Here is a 26653-nt window from a genome sequence, read left to right as displayed (position 1 = left end):
AGGGCGGGTGCCGCCGACCCAATGCTGTGGGAGGAGCGGTGTTGTCGCGATGGTTCCGCTGCCGGCTGAGCCGGGTCAGGAGCGCTGAGGGCGGAGGTGGCGGCTGCAGGTGAAGAAGAGGCGACGGGGCAGGGAGCGGTCTCTGAGGGTAAGGTGGGGGTTGCCGGACTGGTAGGCCGGCCTCACGAGAGCGTGCGGGTCTGAGGGCGATGGAAACGGCCCGGAACCCCGGGCTGGGCGCCCGAAGGGCCGGGCCGGGTAGGGCAGGGCAGGGACCGGCAGCCGCCCGGCGCATCCCTCTGGCGCCTGGAGGGGCCGTAGAGCTGCTGCTGGGTCGGGCGTGTCTGCCGGCGGCCGTGAGGTGCTTCGGCTAGGAGACGCGACGACCAGGCCGGGCTCCTGAGCGCGTCCTTCACGGCGTGTGCAGCACCTTCGGCCTGGACGCCGCACCCGCTTTCCCCTCCCGGCCGCCCGGGGCACCGCCCGCGGGAAGCCGCGGGTCCCCACTCCTCTCTCCCGCTCCCTCCATCGCCGTGTAAAGTTGAGAGAGTTAGCGCTGAAGACCCTAGAGCTCCTATAGCCCAGCCCAGTCTCGTGGCCGTGCGACCTCTCCATGCCTCGGATCCGCGTCTGTAAACGCGTGTTACACTGCTGTGCTTAACTCGATAAGATTATTGTAGGATTTCCTGCAAAGCACTCAGTAGAGCGCTTATCTGCTCTTCTCAACCCTTAAGGGGCTTCCCTGGTAGCTCAATTGGTCGAGAATCCGCCTGCAATGCAGGAGACCCCGGTTCAATTCCTGGGATCGGGAAGATCCGCTGAAGGGATAGGCTACCCAACTCCAGTATTCTCGGGCTTCCCTGGTGACTCAGCTGGTGAAGAAGCCGCCTGCAATGAGGTAGACCTGGGTTCGATCCCTGGGTTGGGAAGATCCCCTAGAGAAGGGCAAGGCTGTCCACTCCAGTATTCTGGCCTGGGAAATTCCATGGACATGGGGTCGCGAAGAGTCAGACGCGACTGAGCAACTTTCATTTTCACTTTGGGGCTTCCCTGGTGGCTGAGATGGTAAAGAGTCATCCCGCAATGCTAAGGAGTTTGCCTGAAATGTGGGAGCCCCGACTTCAGCTCCAAAGTTCAGTTGGTAAACAATCCACCTGCGGTGCAGGAGAACCCCGTTGGATTCCTGGGTCGGGAAGATCCGCTGGAGAAGAGAGAGGCTACCCATTCCAGTATTCTTGGGCTTCCTGGTGGCTTAGCTGGTAAAGAATCCGCCTGCAATGCGGGAGACCTGGGTTCGATCCCTGGGTCGGGAAGATGCGCTGGAGAAGGGATAGGCTGCCCACTCCAGTATTCTGGCCTGGAGAGAATTCCATGGACTGTATAGTTCATGGGGTCGCAAAGAGTCGGACTCAAATGAGCAACTTTCACTTCAACCCTTAAGACAGGTCCCTTAAATAGCAGTGGTGGTCACTGTGGGGCTTCGGTGAGCAAATGAAGGTTGAACCCAGTGTGAACAGAGAACTGTGAGAAGCTAAATTAGGACTAGGGTGCGGGTGTGGGGGTTATAAGGAGGGTTTCCCTCTGGAGGTGAGCAGTGTCAGGAATGGAATAGAGGGTGTATGCAAGGGCTCCAGTAGCAAAATGCCATAACCTGGAGGGCCTGAACAACAGACATATATTTTCCTCACAGTCCTGGGAGCTAGAAGTCCAAGATAAGGTGTCAGCAGGTTTGTTTGCTCCCAAGGCTGCTCTTCTTGGCTCCCAGCCGCACACCTTCTGGCCATGCCTTCTGGTGATCTTGCCTCTGTGCACAGCATCCCTGGTGTATATGTCCAGCTTTCCTCTTTTTCTATAAGAACAGCAATCAGATTGGATTAGGATCTACCTTAACTACCATTTTAACTTAATTACCTCCTAAGGCCCAATCTCCAAATATAGTCTTCAACATATGGATTTGGAGGGAAACACAATTCAGCCCACAAAAGAATTTGTTGGATGGACAGAGAGGGAAATATTCTCCAACAGAAGTGACAGGTTGCCCAGGTTTAAAAGCTGGATACTCGAGGTGGGTTTGTGTGCAGAGCACATGTGTGAGTCTCTTCCTTGTTTGTGCTCTTCTGCACGTTTTTGTTTGTTTGTTTGCTCTCCCTGAAAACTCAGGGTGAATTCTCTTTGCTCTTTCTCTGGCAGACTTAACCTTCAGGTTTCAGCATAGATGTCTTTCCTCCAGAAGGTTTTCTTCTGAGCCTTGTCCCCCAAATGAATTTGTACCTTCCCCATTTAATATCTCCAGTACAGCCCTATTTGTGTTTCTTTCACTGAACTGACTTTTCGTGAAAGCATAGGATGACTATATCTGAGTTGTTTACCATCTCATCTCAGTGCCTGGTGTATAGTGCGCACTCTGTGAAGTTTGAGTGACTCAAACTGAGACACAGCCTGTGGAGGGCAGGGAGCATTCCATCCTGAGTTTATCAGCTTTCCATCCTCACCACAATATCTTGCCATGTATTAGGCACATAACAGCTTAACTCAATTGGTCTCCATAGCATCATAGAGTCATTGTAGAGCTAAGACCGGAGTCTAGGCTTGTGTGCACGTGGCCAGTGCTTTTGTCATTAGGGTTGGATTAGGGGGCTGGGGACCAAGCCGCTTGAGAAGCATGATGGCCAGAGAGGAAGAGAGGCACTCCAAGGCAAGTGTGTGTGTGAACCTCAGACACTTGGAGAAGTAATCTTTCAGTGGCCCCACTGAACAGACTTCCCAAATTCTTTCCTGTGGTGTTTGGCCAATTGATCAATCACCTCATGGAACCGAAGGGCCTTTGCTCTAGGAACTGTCGCTACAGGATAAAATTCTGTTCTGGTTCTTATTCCCAGTAGAAGCACCTCTTCGTTCGCATGTATCTAAGCTTTTTCTTATGTTTCCCTTTTTCTCCTTTCCCATATTTCCCTTCCTTTGGATGCCATTCAGTCCACCGTCACATTCTCAATGTAGATTTAGAACAGGAAGATACCTTAGAGATTATCTAACCCAATAGGGGACCCTCTATTTTTACAGATTAAAACACCAAGAACCAGAGTCTCCATCCATCTTAAAACCATGTATTGAGCACCCACTATGTCCAAGGCACTCTTCTGGATACCAAAGATATGCTAATCGATAAGACAGTAGATTTTTGTTACTTGTCAAAAAGTGAGCCGCAAAGACAGCACACTGTGCTCCTTGTATCATAGCACAAAGCCTGTGTTGCACACATTCGTCCTCATGTGTGTTGTGCTTTACTTCGGTGCTTATCTGTGGGGTCACCTGGACAGTCAGGCGTTGGTAATAGACTGAAGAGGGTGCTGACTGGATTCCAAGGAAGGCCTTGGAGCTATTTCACGTAACTTGGAGTAGTAGTTAAGCATGTGGGCTTTGGGCTTTCCCCGGGTTTAAATCCCAACTCTGCCCTTATTGATAACCTATTATTATTAGCCACGTCGGTCCTCTCTAACTCTGGTCAGGTTATGTATTTGCTTTGTGACAAACTACCCTAAAACTTGGTAACTTAAAAACTGTTTTGTTTTATCTCACAGTTTTGTGAGTCAGAAATTCAGGCAGGGTTCTGCCGGTGGTTCTTCAGCCCTGCAGTGGTGTGGGTGGGGAATGGGGTTCAACTGGCAGTGGGGCCGGTCTGGAGCCTTCAGCGTGACTTTGCTCTCATGTCTGGTCCCTTGGAAGGGATGACTGGAAGTCTGGGTTCAGCAGAGCCCTTCTCCTGCCCCATATACTGGCTCCAGCTGGGCGTCTTACAGGCCTGTTGGCAACGCAGGCCTTCTGGAGCCATTGTCCGGAAGATGGAAGGTGGGAGCTGTCGGCTCAAAGGCCTCGGCCCAGAAAAGAGCACAGCTGTACACCCTTCCTTTCACCTGTTCTGTTGATTGAAATAGAGGCTGCCCCAAGTCAAGGAGAGGAGACCTAGATCCCACCTCCCCTTGAGTCACGGATGTTGTGGCCATCTTTAATCTGCCATGTGCTTCATTGTCCTCATCTGTCTGTAAAGTAAGGCTAATGGTATGTGGTATCTCTCTTACAGCTATTCTGAGAACTGAATGAGTTAATATGTGTAGAGGGCTTAGATAGAATAGTGCCTGACGTAAAGGAAACATTGGGTAAATACCATGATTATCCTTATGAGGTATGTGATACATTATGATTTGTGGCGGTTATTTGTAAGACACATAAGAAATGTAAGATGCAAATTCTCTTTCTGGAGCTTTTTATAATCTTATTTGGGAAGGTACAGGATGGATATCATGAAGCAGTTAGAGAACTATGCTAAGTAACATAAAAATAGTTACAGTTTTTATAGTCAAATTGTGGGATGTTTCATAACTTTCCGTGTCACTTCTGTATAGCCAGAGAATGTCTGATGTAGATTCAGGATATTAAATGCTGTATCTTAGCATTTAAGTCTTTGGAGGAAAGTTCTGTGTTGTGTTTCTCCTGTCCCTTTTCTCATGGGCATAGGAGCATGGACTTCAGGGTTTAGGAACCAGGATTTAAGTCCTGGCTTTGGAATATAACAGTTTTCTTATCATGGCCACGTTACTTTAACTCCTCGTTTCTTAATTTCCTTGCTTGTAAAATGGTGATCAAAGGGTTCTTCTAGCATTATTTGAGTTAATGGCTGGAATGTTCCTAGCACAGTGCCCAGTCTATATTAGTCAGTAAATGATAGCTAATAATAATAATAAACCAAGATGGCTTTTCTTTTCAGGCAACCATTGGGGCAAGGGTAGGTAACCGGTCACTCAGTCATTTGGACATTCAGCACCCTTGAGGATTCGGCACTGTGGACCGCGCCGTGCCATCTGACATAATGCTTGCCTTTCTGCGTTCGTGTTGCACAGGAAGTCATGACAGTGAAGCACAGATCAGTCAGTCGGTTTGGGTGCCCTTTCGTGTCCGGTCATAGCATCAAGGATCACTGCTTATCAGCGTCCTTTGTCCTAGGTCTCCTGGATGGTGGAGCATGGACCCAGTTGCCGCCCACAGCTGCCACCTTCTCCAGCAGCTGCACGAGCAGCGGATTCAAGGCCTGCTCTGCGACTGTATGTTGGTGGTGAAAGGAGTCTGCTTTAAAGCTCATAAGAACGTTCTAGCAGCTTTCAGCCAGTACTTTAGGTACGTGTTTTAGACTGTTCTAATTGTACAGAGAGAAAGCTTTTCTGGAATGGAATTCTTTTGTCTAAATTTTATTTTCTCCTCAATTTCATTCTCCTTATCTTTTGTAGCACATTGTGGGCTTTTTCGTTTTTGTATTTAGAGTAACCTGAGCAGAAGATCCCCTGGAGGAGGAAATGGCAACCCACTCAAGTATTCTTGCCTGGAGACTCCCATGGACAGAGGAGCCTGGTGGGCTGCAGTCTATGGGGTCACAAAGAGTCGGACACAACTGAAGCGACTGAGCACACATGAGAAGAAGAGTCTTTTTAACTAAAATATATTTAGGGCCATGAAAGTAACTTGGCACTTTGTCTTTGATTTTTGAGTTGTAATTAATATCAGGCTTCTGTATACATTTCTTGTCCTTTCCAGGTAAAAAGATTGAGGAATAGAGTTTCTGATAAGAACATTTCTGTAATAAGAAATCTGAGAGGGGAAAACATCCTATTTGCCTTTTTTTTTTAATTAAAACATTTTCTTTTTTTTTTCACATTTTACCATTCTAAGAAAACAGATTTGAACTCAATTTACTTATCCCTATAATTGTTTTTGCCTCAGTGAAAGATTTACTTATAAACAATAAGATCAAGCAATAGTATTTCATTTAAGTATTCTACACACATTTTCTGGTTAACTGGAATAATCTGTCCTGAAGCACTTTTTCAGGACTGCCTTGTAGCTCTAAAGGTAAAGAATCTGCCTGTGATGCAGGAGACCAGGGTTCGATCTCTGGGTCGAGAAGATCCTCTGGAGAAGGGAATGGCAACCCACTCCAGTATTCTTGTCTGGAGAATCCCATGGACAGAGAAGCCTGGCAGGCTACAGTCTGTGGGGTTGCAAGAGTCGGACACGACTGAGCGACTAACACACACACACACAAGCACTTTTTCAGAACTTTTCCCCCTTAAATATATACTGTTTTACTACTCTAGTAAATGATACATGGAACAGTATTTACTCTTTCCTTGATAATCCTGAATCATCAAATCAAGTCTCAGCTGTCATATGTGCTGCAAGTCGTATTCTAGTGGATTGACTCCCTGAGGCAGCATTCTGCCCATGTGCAAAATGGTCCCCTGCTTGGGCTTTGCCTGTTTCTTCTGTCTTTCCAGGACAGTTAGGTCTATATGTTACGATACATTGGCTAGTTTATTTGATAAAATGTCTTTAACAAACTTACAGGACAACTTACCTGACTCAGTATTTTTACAGGAGACAAATTCATTCACCTGTGAACCTGACTTAGGCCCAGAACAAAGGGCCTGGGCCTTATGGTGCCTTTTCCCTGCATTAACTTACAGGGCTCTCTCACTGCTGGTTTATGGACCATTGGGTTGCTGAGAAGCATCAGATACCAAGATCAGTCAGATTGACCGAGACGGAAAGTGGAAGGGTGGTTGCCAGGGGCTGAGGGGCTGGGGATAATGGGGGTTATTGTTCAATGGATAGAGTTGCTGTTTGGGATGATGAAAAGGTTCTGGAACTGGGTAGTGGTGGTGGTTACACAACAATGCGAATGCACACAGTGCCACTGAATTTATCATATGAACCACATAGCCAGCTGTTTGACATTTTGTGTATTCGGCCATGATTAACAAATTAAAAACCTTTTTTAAAAGAGTGTGTATCTGAACTGTATCTAGAGTTGGTTTATTATAGCTATTTTCATTTTCAGATGTTTTTAAGACACTTAAGATACGGAAGTATTTTTGTATGTGTTTTATGGTTTGAGGTAGTTAATTTTCAGACTAAACATGAAATATTGAAAAGTGTGTTCTTTAGTTTTCTGTAATTTGTCTGTATGCAATGAATAATGCATATGTATAATTACATTTTGGAAAAAAAAAAGAACAATGAGTATATTTTTAAATCTTATGTTGAGATTTCCTTGGAAGTTTGGATATTCAGCTTATGAATTCAATTAATCCAAATTGCTTTATTGAATAGCTTGCAAAAACTTCTTAAAGGATTGAAGCATATTTAATTTTTTTTTTTTTTTGCTTTTAAAAAGGACATGTTTTATTTTGAGTGATTAGAAAAATACTGAAAAACATTGAGAATCAATAATATCACAAACACACCTAGATCTTGACTCGGAATTGACAGACTTGACATTTTTCACTGTGGTAAGAACGCCTAACACGTGTTTAAGTGTGCGGCACAGTGCTGTTAACTACAGGCGCTGTGTTGTGTAGCAGATCTGGCACTTATTCACGTCGCATAGCAACTGTTAGCTTTTTTCTATTTATTCATTTTAATTGGAGGATAGTTACTTCACAGTAATGTGATGGCCTCTGCCATACATCAGCATAAATCGTCCATAGGCATACATGTGTCCCCTCCCTCCTGAACCCCACCTCCCTCCTCCCTCCCCACCTCATCCCTCTAGATTGTCACGGAGCACCAACTTTGGGTTCCCTACGTCACACATCAAACTCCCACTGGCTATCTGTTTTTACATATGGGGGTGTATATGTTTCAATGCTGTTCTCCCAAATCGTCCCTCCCTCTCCTTCTCCCACTGTGTCCCAAAGTCTCTTCTTTGTGTCTGCGTCTCCTTTGCTGCCCTGCACATAGCATCGTTGATACTATCTTTCTAGATTCCATATAATGGATTAATACATGATATTTGTCTTTCTCTTTTTGACTGACTTCACTCTGTATAATAGGCTCTAGGTTCACCCACCTCATTAGAATGGACTCAAATGCATTTCTTTTCATAGCTGAGTAATAGTCTACCGTGTATGTGTACCACACTTCTTTATCCATTCATCTGCCAGTGGTCATCTAGGTTGCTTCCATGTCCTGTGCTGTGCTAAGTTGCTTTACTTGTGTCTGACTCCATGCGACCCTATGGACTGTAGCCTGCCAGTCTCCTCTGTCCATGGGATTCTCTAGGCAAGAATACTGGAGTGGGTTGCCATTTCCTCCTCCAGGGGATCTTCCCAACCCAGGGATCAAACCTGCGTCTCCTGCATTATAGGCAGGTTCTTTACTAGCACCACCTGGGAAGCCCTGCTTCCAGGTCCGAGCTATTGCAGATAGAAGTGTGAAAGTGTCAGTCACTCAGTTATGTCTGACTCTGCGACCCCATGGACTGTAGCCCACCAGGCTCCTCTGTCCGTGGAATTCTCAAAAGCATACTTAATTTTTAATCTTAGCATTTATCAAAGGATAGTCATTTTGAACATTAGCATGCATATTACTTAAAAGAAAAAGCTATCAGAATGTATGGTTTGTTAACCCTGTAAGCAGATATCCTTTCTTTTATCAGGAGCCTCTTTCAGAACTCTTCAGGCCAGAAGAATGATGTTTTTCATTTGGATATTAAGAATGTGAGTGGCATCGGGCAGATCCTGGACTTCATGTACACGTCGCATCTGGATCTTAACCAGGACAACATACAAGTCATGCTGGACACGGCCCAGTGTTTGCAGGTTCAGAACGTCCTCAGTCTGTGTCACACCTTTTTGAAGTCAGCCACCATTGACCAGCCTCCAGGCCTGCCCTGTCACGGCACCTTCTCCCTGCAGAGCACCCTGACTCCCGACACGAACTGTGTCCTCAGTGAAAACTACCCACCTCACTTGCTGCCGGAGTGCTCCGCGGGCGCCCAGCAGTGTAGGGCCGTGGACGGGTCACTCTCGCACGCCCCACCCTCAGTCGGCCTTCATCCGCCCACAGCCGAAACCTCCAAACAAGCCCCCGACCCGTTCGATGGCAGCTGCACAGAACTGCCTTTCAAACAGCCCAATTGTTACTATAAGCTCAGAAACTTGTACAGTAAGCAGTACTATAAACATGCCAGCTGTCCCAGTCATGAGCGTGTGACCGAGCAGCCTTTCACCTTCAGCGCCTCCGCAGACCTTCACGCCGAGGATCGCCGGCCCTATGCGGTCGGCCACACCGAATGTGTCCTAGAGTCCTCCCAGCACCTGCCTTCCAACTTCCTGGCCCAGCCTTTGGGTGAAAATGCCCCAGACCCCGCGTCCGACCACGCCGGCCAACAGCCTACCCGGCAGATGAGGCTCAAGAAGGCCATTCACCTTAAGAAGCTCAACTTCCTAAAGTCACAGAAATCTGCAGAGCAAACCTCTGAACCAAAACCCAATGACAGTTTAACCATGCGGCTAGAAGCTGCCCGGGAACACAGTGTGGAGAAAGTGAACAGCCCCAGCGCCGAAGAAAAGGAAAGCGAGGAACTCAGCAATTCTGAGAACTTTAATGGCGTGAGTGAGACAGAGAGGCCCGAAGACCCCGCGGCCCTGGAAGACCAGACCCAGTTGCCGCAGTCCCAGAGACAGTATGCGTGCGAATTGTGCGGGAAACCTTTTAAACACCCCAGCAATTTGGAGCTACACAGACGGTCTCATACAGGTACACTGATTTGGTCCCTGCAGGCAGAAGGAAAGGAAATAATACCAGACGATCAGACACCACTGCCTGCTTCCGTTTTTGTAAGAAGTTTTGCTATTGCTTGATGATGTCATTGATATTTACCCCCAAAATCAGAGAGTGTTCGCTATCTCCTGCCTCGTGTTTTTGGTGATGTCTTTTAAAGAATAATCTTAAGTTAGTAAAAGCTTTCATAGAGCCATTTTAAAAACATGGTGCACTTTTCATCTTTTAATTGTGGTTTTCTTTGAGAAGATTTCCATCTCAAAGTATGGCAGATTCTTTTGATTCACTCAGATTTTCAAATTAATTCTAAAACAGATAAGCAATATTTAGTTCTTTCTTTAGAATTAGATTTTTTTTTTTTTAAGCATGATGTTGGTTAATTCAGACCAAAGTAGTTTAGTTTGAGTAATTCTGAAAGCTTTGAAAAGTAATTTGAATGTCCAATTTTTTTGTTTGTTTTTAATGTGTTTTTTAAAATTTATTTATTTTTAATTGAAGGAGAATTGCTTTACAATATTGGTTTCATTTCTGCCATACATCAACATGACTTAGCCATAGGTGTACATGTCCCCTCCCTCTTTGAATGTCAGATTTTAAAAATTGTGATTTGGGAGGCAGGAGGCTAACTTTTGAAAGAGGATCAGCTTTAACCATTTGGTATTTTCAAGTGAAAAATTCTTCCATTTGAACACTGAATTTTCAGAGTTCTGTTACCTTAGCTTATACCTCTTCCCCATTCCAAAATATTTATTTTTTCCAAAGCTTTTGAAAAAGTGCTAAACAATATTTATACAGTATGTAATATAATACGTGTATATTACTTTCTTTCTTGCACTTAAGCCTAATGACCCTAGTATACACATTATTGGCAGTTATCTTCGAGGTATGAGAAGGAGTATGTTCTGGAGGCTTCTAAAGTAACTGCTTTCAAGGTGCTTGTGTGATTGTGACTATTGGTGTAATGTCCTGTTATCACTCCTGATTCCCCATTTGCTTAGGTACTCACTTCCTTATTGCATTGTTGAGACTGAATTAATATTTATGAAAGCCTTCTATAAATTTTGTTGTATTTGAATATAAAATACTATCGTTATTTTTACTAGTTGCTCAAAATTATTCCATACAAAGACAGTCCATTGACTAAATTTTGCCCTGAAAAAGCTTAATTTAGATCATTCTGTAATTTTCTGGAGCCTAAAGATCAGTATAATTTTTATTTGAGAAACTTACTTGTTTTAGCTTTAAAGGAAACAAGAATTATTTTTATTCTGCAAGAACGTCTTTGGATAATAGCCGTCAGACAGTTCTGTGGCACAGTTGCTTCCTGGGACATAAACAGATCGAGAAGGGCAGCAGTTCTCAAAGCATGGTTTGGGGAAGCCTTTCAGGGGTCAATGAGGCCAGAACTATTTGTATCCTCATGTAGGATGCTCCTCCTTCCCTCCTGCTCCCCCAACAAGTGTACAGTGCTCAGTCCCTCAGTCGTGTCTGACTCCTTGTGGCCCCACGGACTGTCTCTCTCCAGGCTCCTCTGCCCCTGGAATTTTCCAGGCAAGAAGACTGGAGCAGGGTGCCGTTTCCTCCTTCAGAGCAAGTGTACGGTGGAGTCGGCTCAAGGCTGCAGGATGTGGGATGAGGGCTTCACCTGCTGGCCAATGAAAAATGTCTAGCCGTTCCTTTAAAAAATCATTCCGTTTTGATTTCTAATACAGACTGTACCTTCAGATATGGCCCACGTAAGGAAAAGCTCTTTAGGGTCCTCAACTGTTAAGAGTGTGAAGGGGTCCTGAGAGCAAAAAGTGTGAGAACCACTGGTGAAGGGTTATTAACCCTGGTCACCTGAGACTCTTAGGAACTAGTAACCTCTTTTTTCAGACTCTCGTATCTCATAGTGGGGGCTTTAATGTAACATTATCTGTTATCTCCCTTATCTTCAGACATAAATGTAGTTCAAAATGCCGTATCCATGTGGTTATAATTACAGTTAGCCTTGAACAACTCGAGGCTTAGGGATGCTGACCATCTGAGCGGTCAGGTCCTGGTATAACTTATAGTTGGTCCTCCATGTACCCGTCCCTGCACATCTGCAGATTCAGCCAACCTCCATGATGTACTACTGTAATACTTACTATTGTAAAAAACCCATGTGTGTGTGGACTTGCACAGTTAAAACCTTGCGCTTCAAGGGTCACCAGTACTTGTGGTCAGGAGCTCCCCACTCGTCCTTGGGGAAGCCATTAAACAGTTTGAGGATAAGATCAAAAGTCCTTTAGCAGAAGTCCAGAAAGCTAGCCAACTCCAGCAACACAATAGGAGGGGAAACATTATTTTTTAGAAGGGATCTTAATGAAAGCACTTGATTTGAGGGGAATGGGGAAAGTGAAAGGTTCTTGGCCTTCATGGGGTCTGTTTGTTTATTAGGGTTCTATAGGTTAAAGGCAGTACCTGAAGTACGTCTTTAAACAGACCATTTTCTGGAGACTGTCTTCAGAACCGTTGTGGTTTCTTTGTAGTAGAGTTCCATTCTCTACATCTGTTCTGTCCCAAAATGTGATCATTCAAAGTTGCCGAAATCAGAGGGGCCAAGCAGTCAGCAAGGGAACACGTCCCATGGTGGAATCTTCTTTTCCCCTGTTGGCACGTTTCAACCAAGGCTAAAAGGCAGTGGGGAGGGGCTTTTTCCCAGCACACGCTCAGGAGGTCCTGCTCTGTTTGGATGAGTCCCCCTGGTTCTGTTAGGACTCACCTGTGGTCAGTGCAGGAGCCAGGCTAAAAGATGGGTTTGTGCTGTTCAGCAAGAAAACTCACATTTGATTTTCGACTGAAGGGGAAATCTGTGTCCAAAGCCCCAGTATACTTTTGAGTGCAGATAAATATGTTTGATTTAAATACGGGTTTAAATTTGAAGAACCTTTTTTTTTTTTTTTTTTAAGAGAGAAGTAAATATAGATTGGGACTTCCCAGGTGGCTCAGTGGTAAAGAATCCGCCTACCAATGCAGGAGACTCGGGTTTGATCAGGAAGATCCCCTGGAGGAGGAAATGGCAACCCCTTCAGTATTCTTGCTGGAAAATCCCATGGACAGAGGAGCCTGGCGGGCTACAGTCCATGGGGTCACAGAGTCAGACGTGACTGAGCACACACACACACGCAGATATAGATCTCACTTTTATCATCTCTGCCTGTATCTGAGGGTGAGAGAGATGGTGAGGACAGAGGCTCCCCATGTTCGTACCCTGATGATGAAGTATTATATGCTGTTTTGAATGGTGGGACACAGAAGGCAGTTTAAACATTGTAAGTGGAAAACTGTCGTGCAGGTATTACTAATGATTTTACCCGCTGTTGTTTTCTTTTGTTTTAGGTGAGAAACCTTTTGAATGTAACATTTGTGGGAAACACTTCTCTCAGGTGGGAATACTTTTATTTATTGTTAATAATCAAAAACCTGAAAACCAGTGTTTATTTTTATTACAGATGACACATAATTTTGGAACTTGTGAGAGAAGACTCTGATGATATCTGTAACTTAAAAGACTTCAGACTAAATCAGGAGAAAATAATTTTCAAGAAAAAAAATTTCTAGCTCATTGTGGGGGGTACCATTCTTTATAAACATAACTGTGAACTCTCACAATACCTTTTCCCTCATTAACGATGGGTCTAATTCGAATATATTTCTTCTCTTCCTGTGCATGATATAAACCATATTGAGCACCACTTGAGGGCTGCGGGATTCCTAGGAGGCTCAGTGGTAAAGAATCCGCCTGCAGTATGGGAGACAAGGGTTTGATCCTTGGGTGGGTAAGATTCCCCTGGAGAAGGAAATGGCAACCCAGTATTCTTGCCTGGAGAATCTCGTGGACAGAGGAGCCTGGCGAGATACACTCCGTGGGGTCGCAAAGAGTCTGAACAACTGAACACACACGTGGGGGCTGCAGTTTATGCCAGGCTGGACCCAAGACAGATGCCTTCTTACTCTTATTGGGGTTGTAGGTGTTAGGGTGTTGGAGAAGAGACCACACACTTGGCATTCCCTGCCTTTGCACACGTCCTCTCACTTGGCCAGTATGTGTTGTGTCCTCCTGTAGGCTCTGTACTGACCTGGGCGCCAGACAGAGAGAGCGAAGGTTTCGGAGGAAATTCTGAACGCAGTAGAATGGCTGTGGGAACCTGCTTATCCTTCTGTGACAGAAGGTTGCTGTTCCCAGAAGCTGCTCGCAAGGCCCAGTGCCCAGAGGAAACAGTTCACAACCGTTTCTACACTCGCATGGTAATCATGGAGTAAGAGCATGTACAGATGCTCCTTGACTGGGGAAGGACCCTGGGGCTGGGCCTTGGTGGGGGAGCTGGACCCCCTCACCCCGTGGAGCACGGGAACCGCAGGCGTGGCCCCAGCGCTGACACGTCCCCTTCTTCAGTCTCCCACATACCCAGACCTGCCGTCTGGCTGCTTTTCACTCTTCCTGCTGGCTGTGAGCCACAACTCGCCATGCCCCAGTGTGTTCCGTGGCCTTATCAGTCCAGTCAGGGGCTGTGCACCCCACCAAGCTTCTGCTGAGCTGAGTGGAGGGATTGCTGGTCTACCTGCCATGCACTCGAGCTGAGGCCGGTGCTGCTTCCAGCCAGCCTCCCCTGGAGGTCAGAACTTGGCCTCTAGAGCCAGACAGTGTGGATTTGGATCCAGCCTCTGGTTTTCTGCTTTGACCTTGGACAAGCTCCATGTTTGGCACTTTGGCTTCCTTATCTGTGAAGCAGGGGTGGGGGACCACTGACCCCTGTGGTGTGTGAGGAGTAAATGAGTTTATAAGACAGTCAGCTTCCCAGGTGGCTCCGTGGTATAGAATCTGCCTGCAAATGCAGGCAGAGGAGTGTCTGATCCCTGGGTTGAAAAGATCCCCTGGAGAAGGACAGGGCAACCCACTCCAGTATTCTTTCCTGGGAAATCCCATGGACAGAGAAGCCTGGTGGGCTACAGTCCATGGGATCACAAAGAGTCAGACACGACTGAGGTCGCAAAGAGTCAGACACAACTGAGCAACTAAAGATGTTCAGCATCACGCCTGGCCTGTGGTGAGTCCTCAGGACACATCAGTAGTCCCTCTCCTGTGGCCATTGCCTCTCATTTCTCTGTCCTCTCTGCTCTTACAGACCAGTCTTCCGAAGGCACACTCCCCCCCACTCCACCCCCCACCACTTTGATCTTTCCAGCTTTGCTGTAATGGGAAGCCGTAAAAAGTGGCTTAATGGCCATTAATAGTTAGCAATCACAACTTCTCTGGGTCTCATTTTTCTAATTCTTAGAATAGAGATGATACCACCGCATGGGAATATTATGAAGATTAAATGAAAAAAAAATGGACGTGAAAGTCCTTTATACGTTTACACTGTGGTAACAGTTTAGGTTCTATCCTTTTCTTGCTCGGAATCCCATGGGTTTTCACTGTTAGCCAAATAAAGTGAAACCAGACATTGAGGCATTGAGTCTGCCTTCAGCCTTCTCTCTTGGAGTTAATGCCGGGGCTCACCCTCAGAGATTCTGACGCTGCTGGTTGGGGCTGGGGCTTCAGTGTTGGTGCGTTTGAGTACAGTGGTTTTGATAGCACCCTGTCCTCTGCTTCAGACCTGTCCTACACGTTCCTCTCGAGTCCCACCAAGGGCAGCCGTGTCTGATAGACGCTACAGAAATCCTCTTCTATATCGGTGTCTGTGTTTTTATCAGACTTTTATAAACATCAAGGTTTTTTTTTTAATGAACATAACCATATATTTATGGTTTTTAGATGTATATCACTGTTTTACCTCCTAATGATGAAGTTTTTGTGAATAAGGACTCTTTCAACAAATATTTATTAAAAACCTACAATGTCTGAGGAGCTCTGCCTGCGCTGGGGCACAAAGATGAATAAGGCTTCAAGGAGCTTTGTGTTTAGAGGAAGAAACAGGTGCATAAAGTGGTAAAGCACAATGAAACGGTGGAACTTCCATGGCTGTTTTACAGGGAACAGTTTGGGTGAAGAGGGGAGTGGTCGTTCCTACCTGAAAGTTGTGATGTTTGGGTGGGTGAGGTCATGGGATGTGTCCCTGGGGCGGGGCCCTGAAGATGGGAGGCCTTGATGGGCCTGAGGCTCTGGCGTTCCAGGCGGAGGGAGCAATGGCGGTGTTTACACTTTAGTAACCTGTCCTTCATTTCTGAAATGAACTGGAATACATGTGGTTACAGTGGACTGGAAATAACCCTCCGTTCTGGAAGATTCAGAAATCAGAAAGCAGACCTACCAATAAGAATTAACTTTTTATTCATTGTAGTATTTAATAGGGTTGGTTAGTCTTTAAAAAAAATTAAAATAGCCACCACCTTAATAATGAGTCAGCAAACAGTTTACCTCAGCTTTGGGAAAGCTGTGATAAGCCTAGATTGTGACAGCCGGCTCTGCGTGTATTAATGCAATTTTGGACTTGGCCCTTGCCTGGATGACAGCAAGTGAGAGTCATGCAGGAGCTGACAGTATGCACGAGGCCCCATTTGGAGCCACGTGTCTCCCGTGTGCAGGAGAACCCGGCTGTTCAGTGCAAACAGGAGAAATCTAAGACCATGGCAGGTAGGGAATACCTGTCACAAGAAAAACAGGCAAAGGGAAACTCGGTGTGTTCAGCTGTCTTGGGGGAGAGGAGTGGAGTTGCCTCGCCTCTCCAGTGAAGCAGAATAGAGACCCTGAACAGCTGCTGCAGAAGGACGGGTTCTGAGAGGTTCAGTACCCTCCCCGCGTCTCCTTTGTCCAGGGTGTGATTGACAGGGCACTGCATCCCTAGGAGGCTGCTTACACATGTTCCAGGGTGCTGATGCGGCCCCATGCCAGAGGTCGCAAAGCTGCATCCCATCTGTGGTGAATGTGCCAGAAATAATACTTCAGTGAACCTAAATTATTCTTCAACTCTGAGGTGGTATTTCCCACGCTTTTGATGTTAAATGTCCTTTTATCAATGGAGTAATCATTGTTCCTTAGGTGATAGCCTTATGTTAATCTCCAGATTTTTTTTTTCCTGTTTTATAGTCTTAAAACTTCTCAAGATGACTTTTAAGATCTGAGTTCTCTTTTGTCTCTAAAGTTTCACAGTTCCCTATTCTGTACAGAAACAGTCACCCACCACTAGAAGAGTACTCTGCCTAAGAACATGTGTTTGATTTGATCATGATTAAATGCTGAGGTTCAGGTGCCTATTGGAAGGAGTTTGTTTTTTAAATTATTCAACAAACCAGGTGTTAACTTCTTTTCTGCAGCAGAGTTTTTGAGTTCTGACAACTCCATCCTAAACTAAAGTGGTGTCCACTTAGAAAGGGTAGAATTCCTTTTTTGCTAATATTTTTCAGCCCAACAGCTGAGTCCACAGACAAAGTCGAATTGGGGAGTGTTCCGTCCCAGCTGTAGGGGCCATGGCTGCTCCCCTCCCAGGGCCTCTGTTTACCTCCTGGAGCTGGTGAATTACACTTTATGAGGACATTGTGAGGATTCTCTGAAAGTCAGTTTGTAACTGGTGAGCCAAGTGTTCCACTCATAGTAAACTCTTAACAAAGGAGACCTACTGGTATTTACCACTTGCTGGAGTTTTCATGGATCCAGCAGTATATAGATAATTTCTAAGATGTTGTCTGTGTACTTAGCATATAATTAGTAACCTGGTGGCTCAGTGGTAGAGAATCCACCTGCAATGCAAGAGCCTAGTGTTCAACTCCTGAGTCAGGAAGATCCCCTGAAGGAGGGCATGGCAACCCACTCCAGTATTCTTGCCTGGAGAATCCCATGGAGAGAGGAGCCTGGCAGGCTACAGTTCATAGGATCACAAAGAGTCGGACATGACTGAAGTGACTTAGCATGCAAGCACGCAGAGCATAGCAAAATTTACTAAAAATAAAGACTTTTGACTAAAGGGCAAATAATCAGGGCCCCAATTTGCTATGTAATTTGGTATACATTATCTGAATGCATGATTGAATTTTTTTTGCCTGAATCTTTCCATTATTTAATCTACTTTTATGCCATTTATCAGACTAATATATGCTTCTTTATCAGGGGGAACGATAATTATTTTCATTATACATTATCAGTATTAAATAGCTAAGAAAACATCTTAAAGTTTGTTTTACTATTGTTTACTGTAATATTTAAGCTTCCCTTGTAACTCAGTCGGTAAAGAATCTGCTTGTAATCCGGGAGACCTGGGTTCGATTCCTGGGTTGGGACGATCCCCTAGAGAAGGAAATGGCAACCCACTCCAGTATTCTTGTCTGGAGAATTCCATGGACAGATGAGCCTGGTAGGCTACAGTCCATAGGGTCCCAAGAGTCAGACACAACTTAGCTACTCAACCACCACCACTGTAATGTTAAGTAGAAGACTATTCAGTTTTATTTACTTTGAAAACAAGTAATTGTTAAGCTGTATTTAAAAAGGAAAGATGCACCATTGCTAAGAATTGAATCCGAATGTATTTCAACCATAATACATGGTTTATATAAAAACTTGAAACCGAGGATCTAATTAAACTATTGAGCAGATGGTGCCATACAAATTGTTATTTAAATGACCAACTTTTCTGAAAGTTGGAAGTGACTGATTTAAAATGTGTGTTATCTTAAATCCAGTGAGCTGTTTCCTGGATAGCACAGTCACTGGCATACTGAGAATTCAGCCCAAGCTAGCTTATTCACAGAAGCTTGCAGGCCCTCATGGAAGACAAGAGTTTAAGCTCAGATCAACCAACGTTAATTTCTGGCCTACTGTGTAACCAGAGCAACTGATTTATTTATCTGAATCTCAATTGTACACCTAGAAAACAGAGACAATATACCAGTTTCTAAGGGTAATTTGTTATGTGTGAGTAGACCAAATGTCTATTGCTGTTGACATTTGCTGTTTTATTGTTATTAATAGTCATTCAGTTAAAAGCTAGTTATTTCCCATTGTTTTGCCAAATACTTTCTCTTTGGTTACCTAAAATAAACCAGCTTTTTTCCCTTAAGCCATATTTATCATATTTTGAAATATAGTATCTAACTCAGTGGTTTCAGAATCTGATAGACCTAAAGAATCTTCTGTCACATAACATAAAATCCACAGTTTTCTTTATACTTTCAGTCCTATAACCATGAACTGTCTTTGAATTTCATCTAAAATACAGTTTAAGCCAGCCACTCGTGCCTTCTGAGGTGGCCCACAATGTCTGTGTGTTTCTCTCTAAATAAATCCACTTCTTACCTGTCCAAAAAAAAAAAAATTAGAAGCCAAATTTATGAGTTGGAGATTATTGCTCATTCTATTTTTGGCTTATTTTGTACGTAAGGCCTGCACATTATTACCCTGGATATCTTCGTCCTCCTCAGTGTTTTTCATAGCAGAACACTATAAAAAATTAAGTCGGGAAGTGACAGATTGAGACTGTTAACGTACAGTACAGCGGTGGAAGATTGTGTTTTCCAGTCCCAATTTGAAACTTTTGCCAGTAGCTTTTGTAATGTCAGGCCTTTGCAGGTTTAATTTCACTGTACTTTAGGCAATTTAGTGTTGATTTCCTGTTGATTAGCACATGGAAATCTATTTTGTGATCTCCATTTAAATCACTTGCTCTTCGTAAAGCCCTGCTGTTTCAGAGATTAGAAACAGAAGGCCTGCAGCTGAAGGACCACCCTGCATCTCCTGATTCGCTTTTTTTGCACAGAAGTAAAAATGACCAACCTGTCAGTAAGAGCAACTGTACCACCAGGGGAAATACTTTTTGGAAATGTCTTACCTTCCTTATGAACAAAAGCATGTTTTTCAAGAAAAAACAATGAATACTGAAATGACCAAGTACAAGTGCTACCTTTTTTCAAATGATGTTTGCATGTAGGTGGTCGAGGTTAAAAAAAAAACAACAAGAAATATAATACATCAACAGCTGTTCAAAATACAAGCTTAGCAACCCTAAAAGCAGCCCCCACAGAATGTTGGGCCCATTTTACAGGGACATGGTGGCCTGTACCCCTGATGAGGGATGGGCCAGGGGCTGGCATGGAGCCGAGCTGAAATCAGTCACCCCCTGTTCAGTTCATTGCCAGGCAGGGGCCGCTCCCAAATCAGAACCAGGCTGGGTCTCCATCTCCTTGCACGTGGCTGCTTCTGAGTCGTGCATCTGGGATCTTCACTGGGAAGTTGGACTGGAACCTGGCTAAATCTGTCAGTATCCCTTTGGAATGTATGTGCCCTTAAAAAAGTTTTTTTTCCATTATTGGCATATTTTTTCTTTTCCTTTTCCGCAGGCGGGTAACTTGCAGACTCACTTACGTCGGCATTCTGGGGAGAAGCCATACATCTGCGAGATCTGCGGGAAGAGGTCAGTGCAGGGCTCGGTCAGCCGCCCGAGAGGAACCGTCTCGGCATCTCCGAGCCTCGAGGGGGCCGCTGTCACCCAGGAACACAGCAGAGCCGAACCTGCTGGCCTTTCATGTGACACACGAGAACAGTGGAAAGAGATGGACATGTTAATCAAAAGGAATCTAGGACGCAGTCGTAGGAAATGGGATTTTACGGGAAACAGAATTATGCTAAAATGTCCATACATTCCAGAAATGTCTATTAAAAGATGACTGGTCCCACAGAGGTGACCATCTGGTAGGGAAATGAGACTCGGCAGCCTCAATTCCTGGAATCAGGAAAGGGGGGCTGGGGACACACCAGCCCTGCTCACAGACCCGTGAGAAGGCTGAGAGTGCAGCCATAGGAAGGACGGGCGAGCCTCAGGCCAGGGAGGCCAAGCACTTGGGAGACCACAGTCTGCCCCTGGAGGTGGAAGTGCCCCCTCCTGTGGGCATACCGGCCTGCAGCCTGTACCCCCTGCCCCTTGGGGGGCGTTTGTCGGGATTCCACTCCCTCCGTCATCTGGTGGTTGGTTGTTCTAGGAGGCAACAGGAGGCAACAGCCAGGCCTCTACCAGTCACTAGTGTTTTCTTCATCCATTTAACCATTCAGCCATTTAGCATTTATTAGGCACCTACTATATGCTAAGTCGGAGAAGGCAATGGCACCCCACTCCAGCACTCTTGCCTGGAAAATCCCATGGATGAACGAGCCTGGTGGGCCGCAATCCATGGGGTCGCTAAGAGTCGGACACGACTGAGCGACTTCACTTTCACTTTTCCCTTTCATGCACTGGAGAAGGAAATGGCACCCACTCCAGTGTTCTTGCCTGGAGAATCCCAGGGACGGGGCAGCCTCATGGGCTGCTGTCTATGGGGTCGTACAGAGTTGGACACGACTGAAGTGACTTAGCAGCATATGCAAAGTGCTATGATGGGAACACTGACATTTTCTGCCCCTGATAGGCTCGTATTCAGGAGTCGGGGGTGGGGGTGGGATGATATGGGGCAGTTATAGTCACAGTCTTCTACTGGGATAGGGCAGCACCCTTGATTCAGTTCCAGAAAAAGCAGTTGTCTCTGCAGATGGTAGAAAACAGAGAAGTAAAGGCTTCCTGGCCTGATAGTGTCTCTGCAGCTGCCCAGACACTAAAGGCCAGGTTTAGCGCCCAGGTCCCGGGTCCTGCCTGTCTTGGGTGCCTTGTAGCACAGGCCCTCTGCTGTTTCGCTGGGGGCGGGTCCTTGAAAGTCTTGTTTCTCAGGGTGTTTTCAGTGTGAGCCTTCTGAACTCCCATTTAGAAGTAAAGCGTGCGTTTATAGTCTTCCCAGATACATCTTCCCAGATGCAACCTGTGGTCTTGCGATCAAGTGAGGCAGGACAGAGAGGGACTGAGCTCCACACCGGGGCTTGGGTTGGGCTGGGATTGCCCCTCCACCCCCCCAGCCCACCTAGCGATCACCTCTGAGGAAGAAAGGTTAACGCAAGTAGGTAGGGAAAAACTGTTTTAGAAATGAAACATTAGGATCATTCTCTATTCTTCCTTTAAAAAGAAGAGGAAAAAAAGATGTTCTTTTCTAATGAGCATCTCAAACGAAATCAGGCCACTCCTGGTCACATTCCGAGGGAGCAGCTCGTCTCCTCCCTGGGCGACTTGGAGTTAGAAAGGTCTGCAGTGACGCAGGCAGGCTCTTAATTGACTTTCCAAATTGCATTTGCAGGTTTGCAGCCTCGGGAGATGTCCAGCGTCACATTATCATCCACTCAGGAGAAAAGCCACACTTGTGTGACATCTGTGGTCGAGGTACGGCCGAGCGTCTCCCTTCAGAAGATTTCCGACTAAAATGTTCTCCGTCCCTCAGCCTAACTCCAGTGTGTGGTCTCCTCTAGGGTTCAGTAACTTCAGTAATTTGAAGGAGCACAAAAAGACGCACACGGCTGACAAAGTCTTCACCTGCGATGAGTGCGGGAAGTCTTTTAACATGCAGAGGAAGTTGGTAAAGCACAGAATCCGGCACACGGGTGAGCGGCCTTACAGCTGCTCTGCCTGTGGTAAGTTTCCGCCCCCCTCAGACCCCGTGCTCACCTGCTCCTCCCCGTGGGAAGGATGCCGGGCTCTGTGCCCACACACCGTCCTCGGTCATTAGCGGGGGCTCAGATAAGTCACCCCTCTCCTCGTGGGTAGCATGGAAGTGATTGCTATTTCTTGATCACCTTGGTCTTTGATTCATCTGTGTCCATGTGGCATTTACCCAAAGTCTCGGCAACTGCCCTAGATACAAAGGTGACTGATAACAGAGTCCCAGGTGCCACGGGGCATTGGCAGTGGGAAAAGTGGGGGAGAGCGTGCGGTGCAGCTGCAGGGCCAGGGCACAGTGGCCTGTGGGGCATTGGGGGCACACAGTGGGCTCGGGAGGGGTGCTTCTTGAGATCGTGTCACGTGTCACAAAGCAAAGGTCACCTCTGCGGCATTTAGTGCATCAGTGACGTCATCGGGAGGCTCAGTTTCCAGGCACATCACTTCACAGGCCAGGGAACTGGGGCTTCGAGTTAAGTACCCATGATCACAGAGTGTTGGAGCTTCTAAAGAACTAGGGGAGGGCGTGTGTGTGTGTGTGTGTGTGTGTGTGTGTGCGCGCACGCGCACGCGTGCGCACACGTGTACATGTGTGCCACTGGCAATGTGGACTGAATGAGTGAGTAACCATTTTTATGATTACCTGGTTAGAACAAAGAGGAAAAATGCTCAGAGTCAGGCCGTGGGGAGCCTGGAATTGGGGCATCCTCGGAGCGGCTCTGTTCTCGTTGTGGTTGGTCCCTAAAATAGGGCAGGATATGTGGGACGTGGCCGGAGGCAGCTTCCTTCATGTCTCCCGCTTAAGCTGGGTCAGATCCCCTGGACACCAGTATCGGCAGCTCCGTGACTTGTCTGCTCCCTCTTAGAGGATAAAATTGCATCACTTTCAATCACAGTTGCAGTCTCAAATCCCTAGTGTAGGATGTCGGTTATTATTATTACGACTGTGAACTTGACCTCAGATTCACTGTTCTCTTCCTTCCAGCCAGGACCTGCTTTTGCCCGCTATGACCCTGTAGGAGAGGCAGCGCAACGGGCCTCTGTCTCCCCCCGTCCTTCATCTCCACCCCTCCCCGCTGCTCACTGCCTGAGGCTTCTGACCCAGATGAGGTCAGCTTTCGGGGAAAGCAGGGAGAAGAAGGGAGCGAGAGTGATTCTGTGTGACCGGTTCGGATCTGTAGTAACAGCTTTCCTGAGTTGAGTCCTGTCTATGGGACCTACCCATTTGGAGTGAACATGTCAGCAGTTGGGGTGCATTAGTGCTGTGCTGCCCTCGCCACGGTCTTAGAACATTTCCATCACCCCAGAAAAGAAACCCCGTGCCCATGGGCAGTCACTCCACACCCGCTCCCTCGGCAACCCTTGGCCTGCTCTCCGTCCCTAGATTTGCCTGTTGCAGACAGTTCATAGAAATCGCATCCTGTGATGTGTGGCCTTGTGTAACTGACTTCGTTTCACTTAGCACGTCTGCTAGGAACATTCACATGCAAGTGTATGTGTGGGTGTATGTTTTCGTTTTCTTGGATTCAAAAGACAGTTTCCACTTCATGGTGGCTTCACAGTCTGAGCTTTGCTGACTTGAAAGCCGGGCCCTCTCTGCCTCTTCCTCCCTCCCTCCTCCTCCCCCTCCCGCCCTCTCTGCCTCTTCCTCCCTCCCTCCTCCTCCCCCTCCCTCTCCCTCCAGCATTTCACCTTCTTTGTAAGACAGCCTCCCCCTTACACGCTGTTCTCCTTCCCCAGCACTTAGCTGCACTTTGCGGGATGGAAAGGTGCATTTTCTGCTGGCTGGACTTTCTCCTTTAGCCCTCGGTTTTGTAGCCGTTCATCCTGAGGAGGCTTTCTCTGTCAGGGTCCCATTGCCCCTCTGGGCAGTCCTCTTAGGTTCTGAGGCTGGCTTCCTTGCAAGCATGACCCTCGTCTGATCTGTGGAAATACTCACGTTCTGTGCTCTGGGGTCTGTAGGCCCACGCGGGTGAAGAGGTGACCGTCTGCTCTCTCTCTGTCTGCCGCCCATACAGTAAGCGAGCTGTCTCCATTTTCCCCATGCCGGAGGCAGGTGCTGCTCCACTGTGACCTCCTAGGGACCCGCATCAAGCCCCTGTCTTGACTTGTACAAAGGAAAGACTCCTCCTCCTCCCATTTCCCCTCTCTAGGGAACTCTCCTGTGGCTGAAATGAAATTTATATCCTTTGACGCCTTTTGCCACATAATGTCCACTACTGAGAATTTATCTTAAGGAAACAAGGGGAAGGATGATGTGAGTTGACCCTCAGGTATAGTAGCAAACAGTTGGAAGCAGTCCAAACAGCCCACCATTGCTTGACCAGGGCTGGATAGCTGAGAATTCAAATACAGGGACATAGGATTACGTGAGAAGTTCTGAAAGGTGTGTCCATGTAAATCATGTAGTTTGTTTCAGTTCAGTTCAGTTGCTCAGTCGTGTCCGGCTCTGCAGCCCCATGGACCACAGCACGCCAGGCCTCCCTGTCCATCACCAACTCCCGGAGTTCACTCAGACTCATGTCCATTGAGTTGGTGATGCCATCCAACCATCTCATTCTCTGTCATCCCCTTCTCCTCCTACCTTCAATCTTTCCCAGCATCAGGGTCTTTTCCAATGAATCAGTTCTTTGCATCAGGTGGCCAAAGTATTGGAGTTTCAGCATCAGTCCTTCCAGTGAACACTCAGGACTGATCACCTTTAGGACAGACTGGTTGGATCTCCTTGCAGTCCAAGGAACTCTCAAGAGTCTTCTCCAACATCACAGTTCAAAAGCATCAGTTCTTCGGCGTCAGCTTTCTTGATAGTCCAATTCTCATATCCATACATGACTACTGGAAAAACCATAGCTTTGATTAGACGGACCTTTGTTGGCAAAGTAATGTCTTTGCTTTTTAATAAGCTGTCTAGGTTGGTCATAACTTTTCTTCCAAGGGGCAAGCGTCTTTTCAAACAAAGCATAGTTTGTTTCAGTCCTTTGTAAATGGCTTCTATAAGGTTATGTATTGGTTTTTCTCTTCTGGTGTTCTGACCTCATGGTAGGCCTTAGATCACCTACCTCTAGCTTATACCTAGAGAAAGGAAATAGTACCTGGAGAAGGAGCGTAAAATTACGTTAAAAATTGAGTGTATAAGTAACTTTCGAAAAGATGCTTCTCAAGTAGCGATTGGCTGTGTTCGATTTGGGGATAGCAGAATAGCGCTGATGTGGTTTCCCAGCGTGGGCTGTCGGGCAGGCGCCCAGGCCCCCAGGGGATGCTCCTGGACAGGGGGATGGGGCTCCGGAGCCCTCAGGTGACACGGCACGTGGAGACCGAGGCTGCAGGTTGGGGGGCTGCAGCGGAGGGGCGTGGAAGGGTCTGGAACCGGCATGAGTGGGTGACAGCAGGGCGCAGCCGAGTTCACAGGAAAGCGGGGTCGTTTGGCACTTGGGGGCGGCGGGGACATCCTCCCGAACGTCCTCCTCTGAAGAGCGCCCTGTCTGTCCCTGCAGGGAAGTGTTTCGGAGGGTCGGGTGACCTCCGCAGGCACGTGCGCACGCACACCGGGGAGAAGCCGTACACATGCGACGTGTGCAACAAGTGCTTCACACGCTCGGCCGTGCTGCGGAGGCACAAGAAGACGCATTGCCGGGCAAGTGACGAGGGGCCGGGCGCCCTGGAGGCGCTCGCGCGGGCCATCGAAGCCCCGGACCTGGAGCGGTCCCAGAGCTCCGACTCCTTCTCCCAGGACGTGTCCGTGCCTCTGATGCCCGCCGTGACCGTCAAAATCCCCGCGCACCCGGTGGATGAGAACTCGGTGGCGGGGTTTGACAGCCCCTGTAAGTTCCAGCCGGTGGCTCAGCCCCAGCACGGGCCGAGTGAGTCAGAGAAGCTCAGCCTGGAGCCGGTGAAGCTGGCCAAGCCCCCGCACGTGCCGCTGGCGCAGCACCAGGCCTACGGCTACCCGGACGTGGACGCCCCAGCCGGCGCTGAGCCGCTGCAGGCCGACGGCGTGGCCGCCCTGCGATCGTCCCTGGCGGCCCTGGACCACCCCCCCTGCACCGACCCCCTGGGCAGCCGCGCCGCTGCCCCCGCCTACAGGAACTCGGAGGGCCAGTTCTTTTCTAGCATGACCCTCTGGGGGCTGGCGATGAAGACGCTGCAGAACGAAAGCGAGCTAGACCAATGATGCCCCTGTCGGGTCTCACTCAGCGTCGGGCGCCGGGGCCGGGCTTCGGGGCAGGACGCCTTCTCACCAGCTCCAGACAGAGCCCGATCCTGACCTGGAGGGGCTGAGCGCCCCAGCACCTTGAGCTCAGCGTGCGGAAGAAAGCCTCCCGGCCCCTCGCGGAGGGGCACGTGGGACTGAACAAGGCTCATGGACCGGGCGGTATGGACTGCGGGGAACGCCGCACATTTTGGTCATGGTAAAGGGAAAATACACATCTATAATAATCCAGATACTATTTTTGCATTTTTACATGGTTGAAATTTGTAGCATTTTGTATTTTTATTTACAAAAAAGGTTTTATTTGTATAGGGAACTCATACAATAATTTAATTTGAATAAATGGAAGTTGCCTTTCTGCATA

General features: G+C 47.2%; 1 protein-coding gene across 6 annotated transcripts; it reads left to right on the top strand.

Moving 5' to 3' along the window:
* Positions 1-20: 20 nt before the first annotated feature.
* On the top strand, positions 21-26653 carry ZBTB49 (zinc finger and BTB domain containing 49). 6 transcript variants are annotated; one of them, XM_059887425.1, is made up of 8 exons: positions 21-109; positions 4999-5169; positions 8486-9588; positions 12976-13022; positions 19909-19982; positions 21724-21806; positions 21893-22054; positions 25574-26653. In XM_059887425.1, exons 2-8 carry the CDS (start codon positions 5018-5020, stop codon positions 26248-26250), a joined length of 2298 nt encoding a protein of 765 aa, XP_059743408.1. In that variant the 5' UTR covers positions 21-109; positions 4999-5017; the 3' UTR covers positions 26251-26653. The 6 variants fall into 6 exon arrangements, with proteins under 6 accessions (XP_059743408.1, XP_005208302.2, XP_005208303.2 ...); XM_005208245.5 differs by having other exon boundaries at positions 21-148; XM_059887426.1 differs by lacking the exon at positions 21-109 and adding an exon at positions 5312-5583 and having other exon boundaries at positions 5080-5169.

This window comes from Bos taurus, chromosome 6 (assembly GCF_002263795.3).
Source record: "Bos taurus isolate L1 Dominette 01449 registration number 42190680 breed Hereford chromosome 6, ARS-UCD2.0, whole genome shotgun sequence".
NCBI classification, from domain to species: domain Eukaryota; kingdom Metazoa; phylum Chordata; class Mammalia; order Artiodactyla; family Bovidae; genus Bos; species Bos taurus.
Note: the sequence above shows the minus strand (reverse complement) of the source record. Positions and strands in the feature narration are given on the sequence as shown.

Bases quoted from the DNA above. Each gene is read 5' to 3' on its own strand.
- ZBTB49 (XM_059887425.1), top strand. From the start codon at position 5,018: ATGGACCCAGTTGCCGCCCACAGCTGCCACCTTCTCCAGCAGCTGCAC. The intron at 13,023-19,908 runs GTGGGAATACTT...CCTTTTCCGCAG, and splicing joins GTGGGAAACACTTCTCTCAG to GCGGGTAACTTGCAGACTCA. The intron at 22,055-25,573 runs GTAAGTTTCCGC...CTGTCCCTGCAG, and splicing joins TTACAGCTGCTCTGCCTGTG to GGAAGTGTTTCGGAGGGTCG.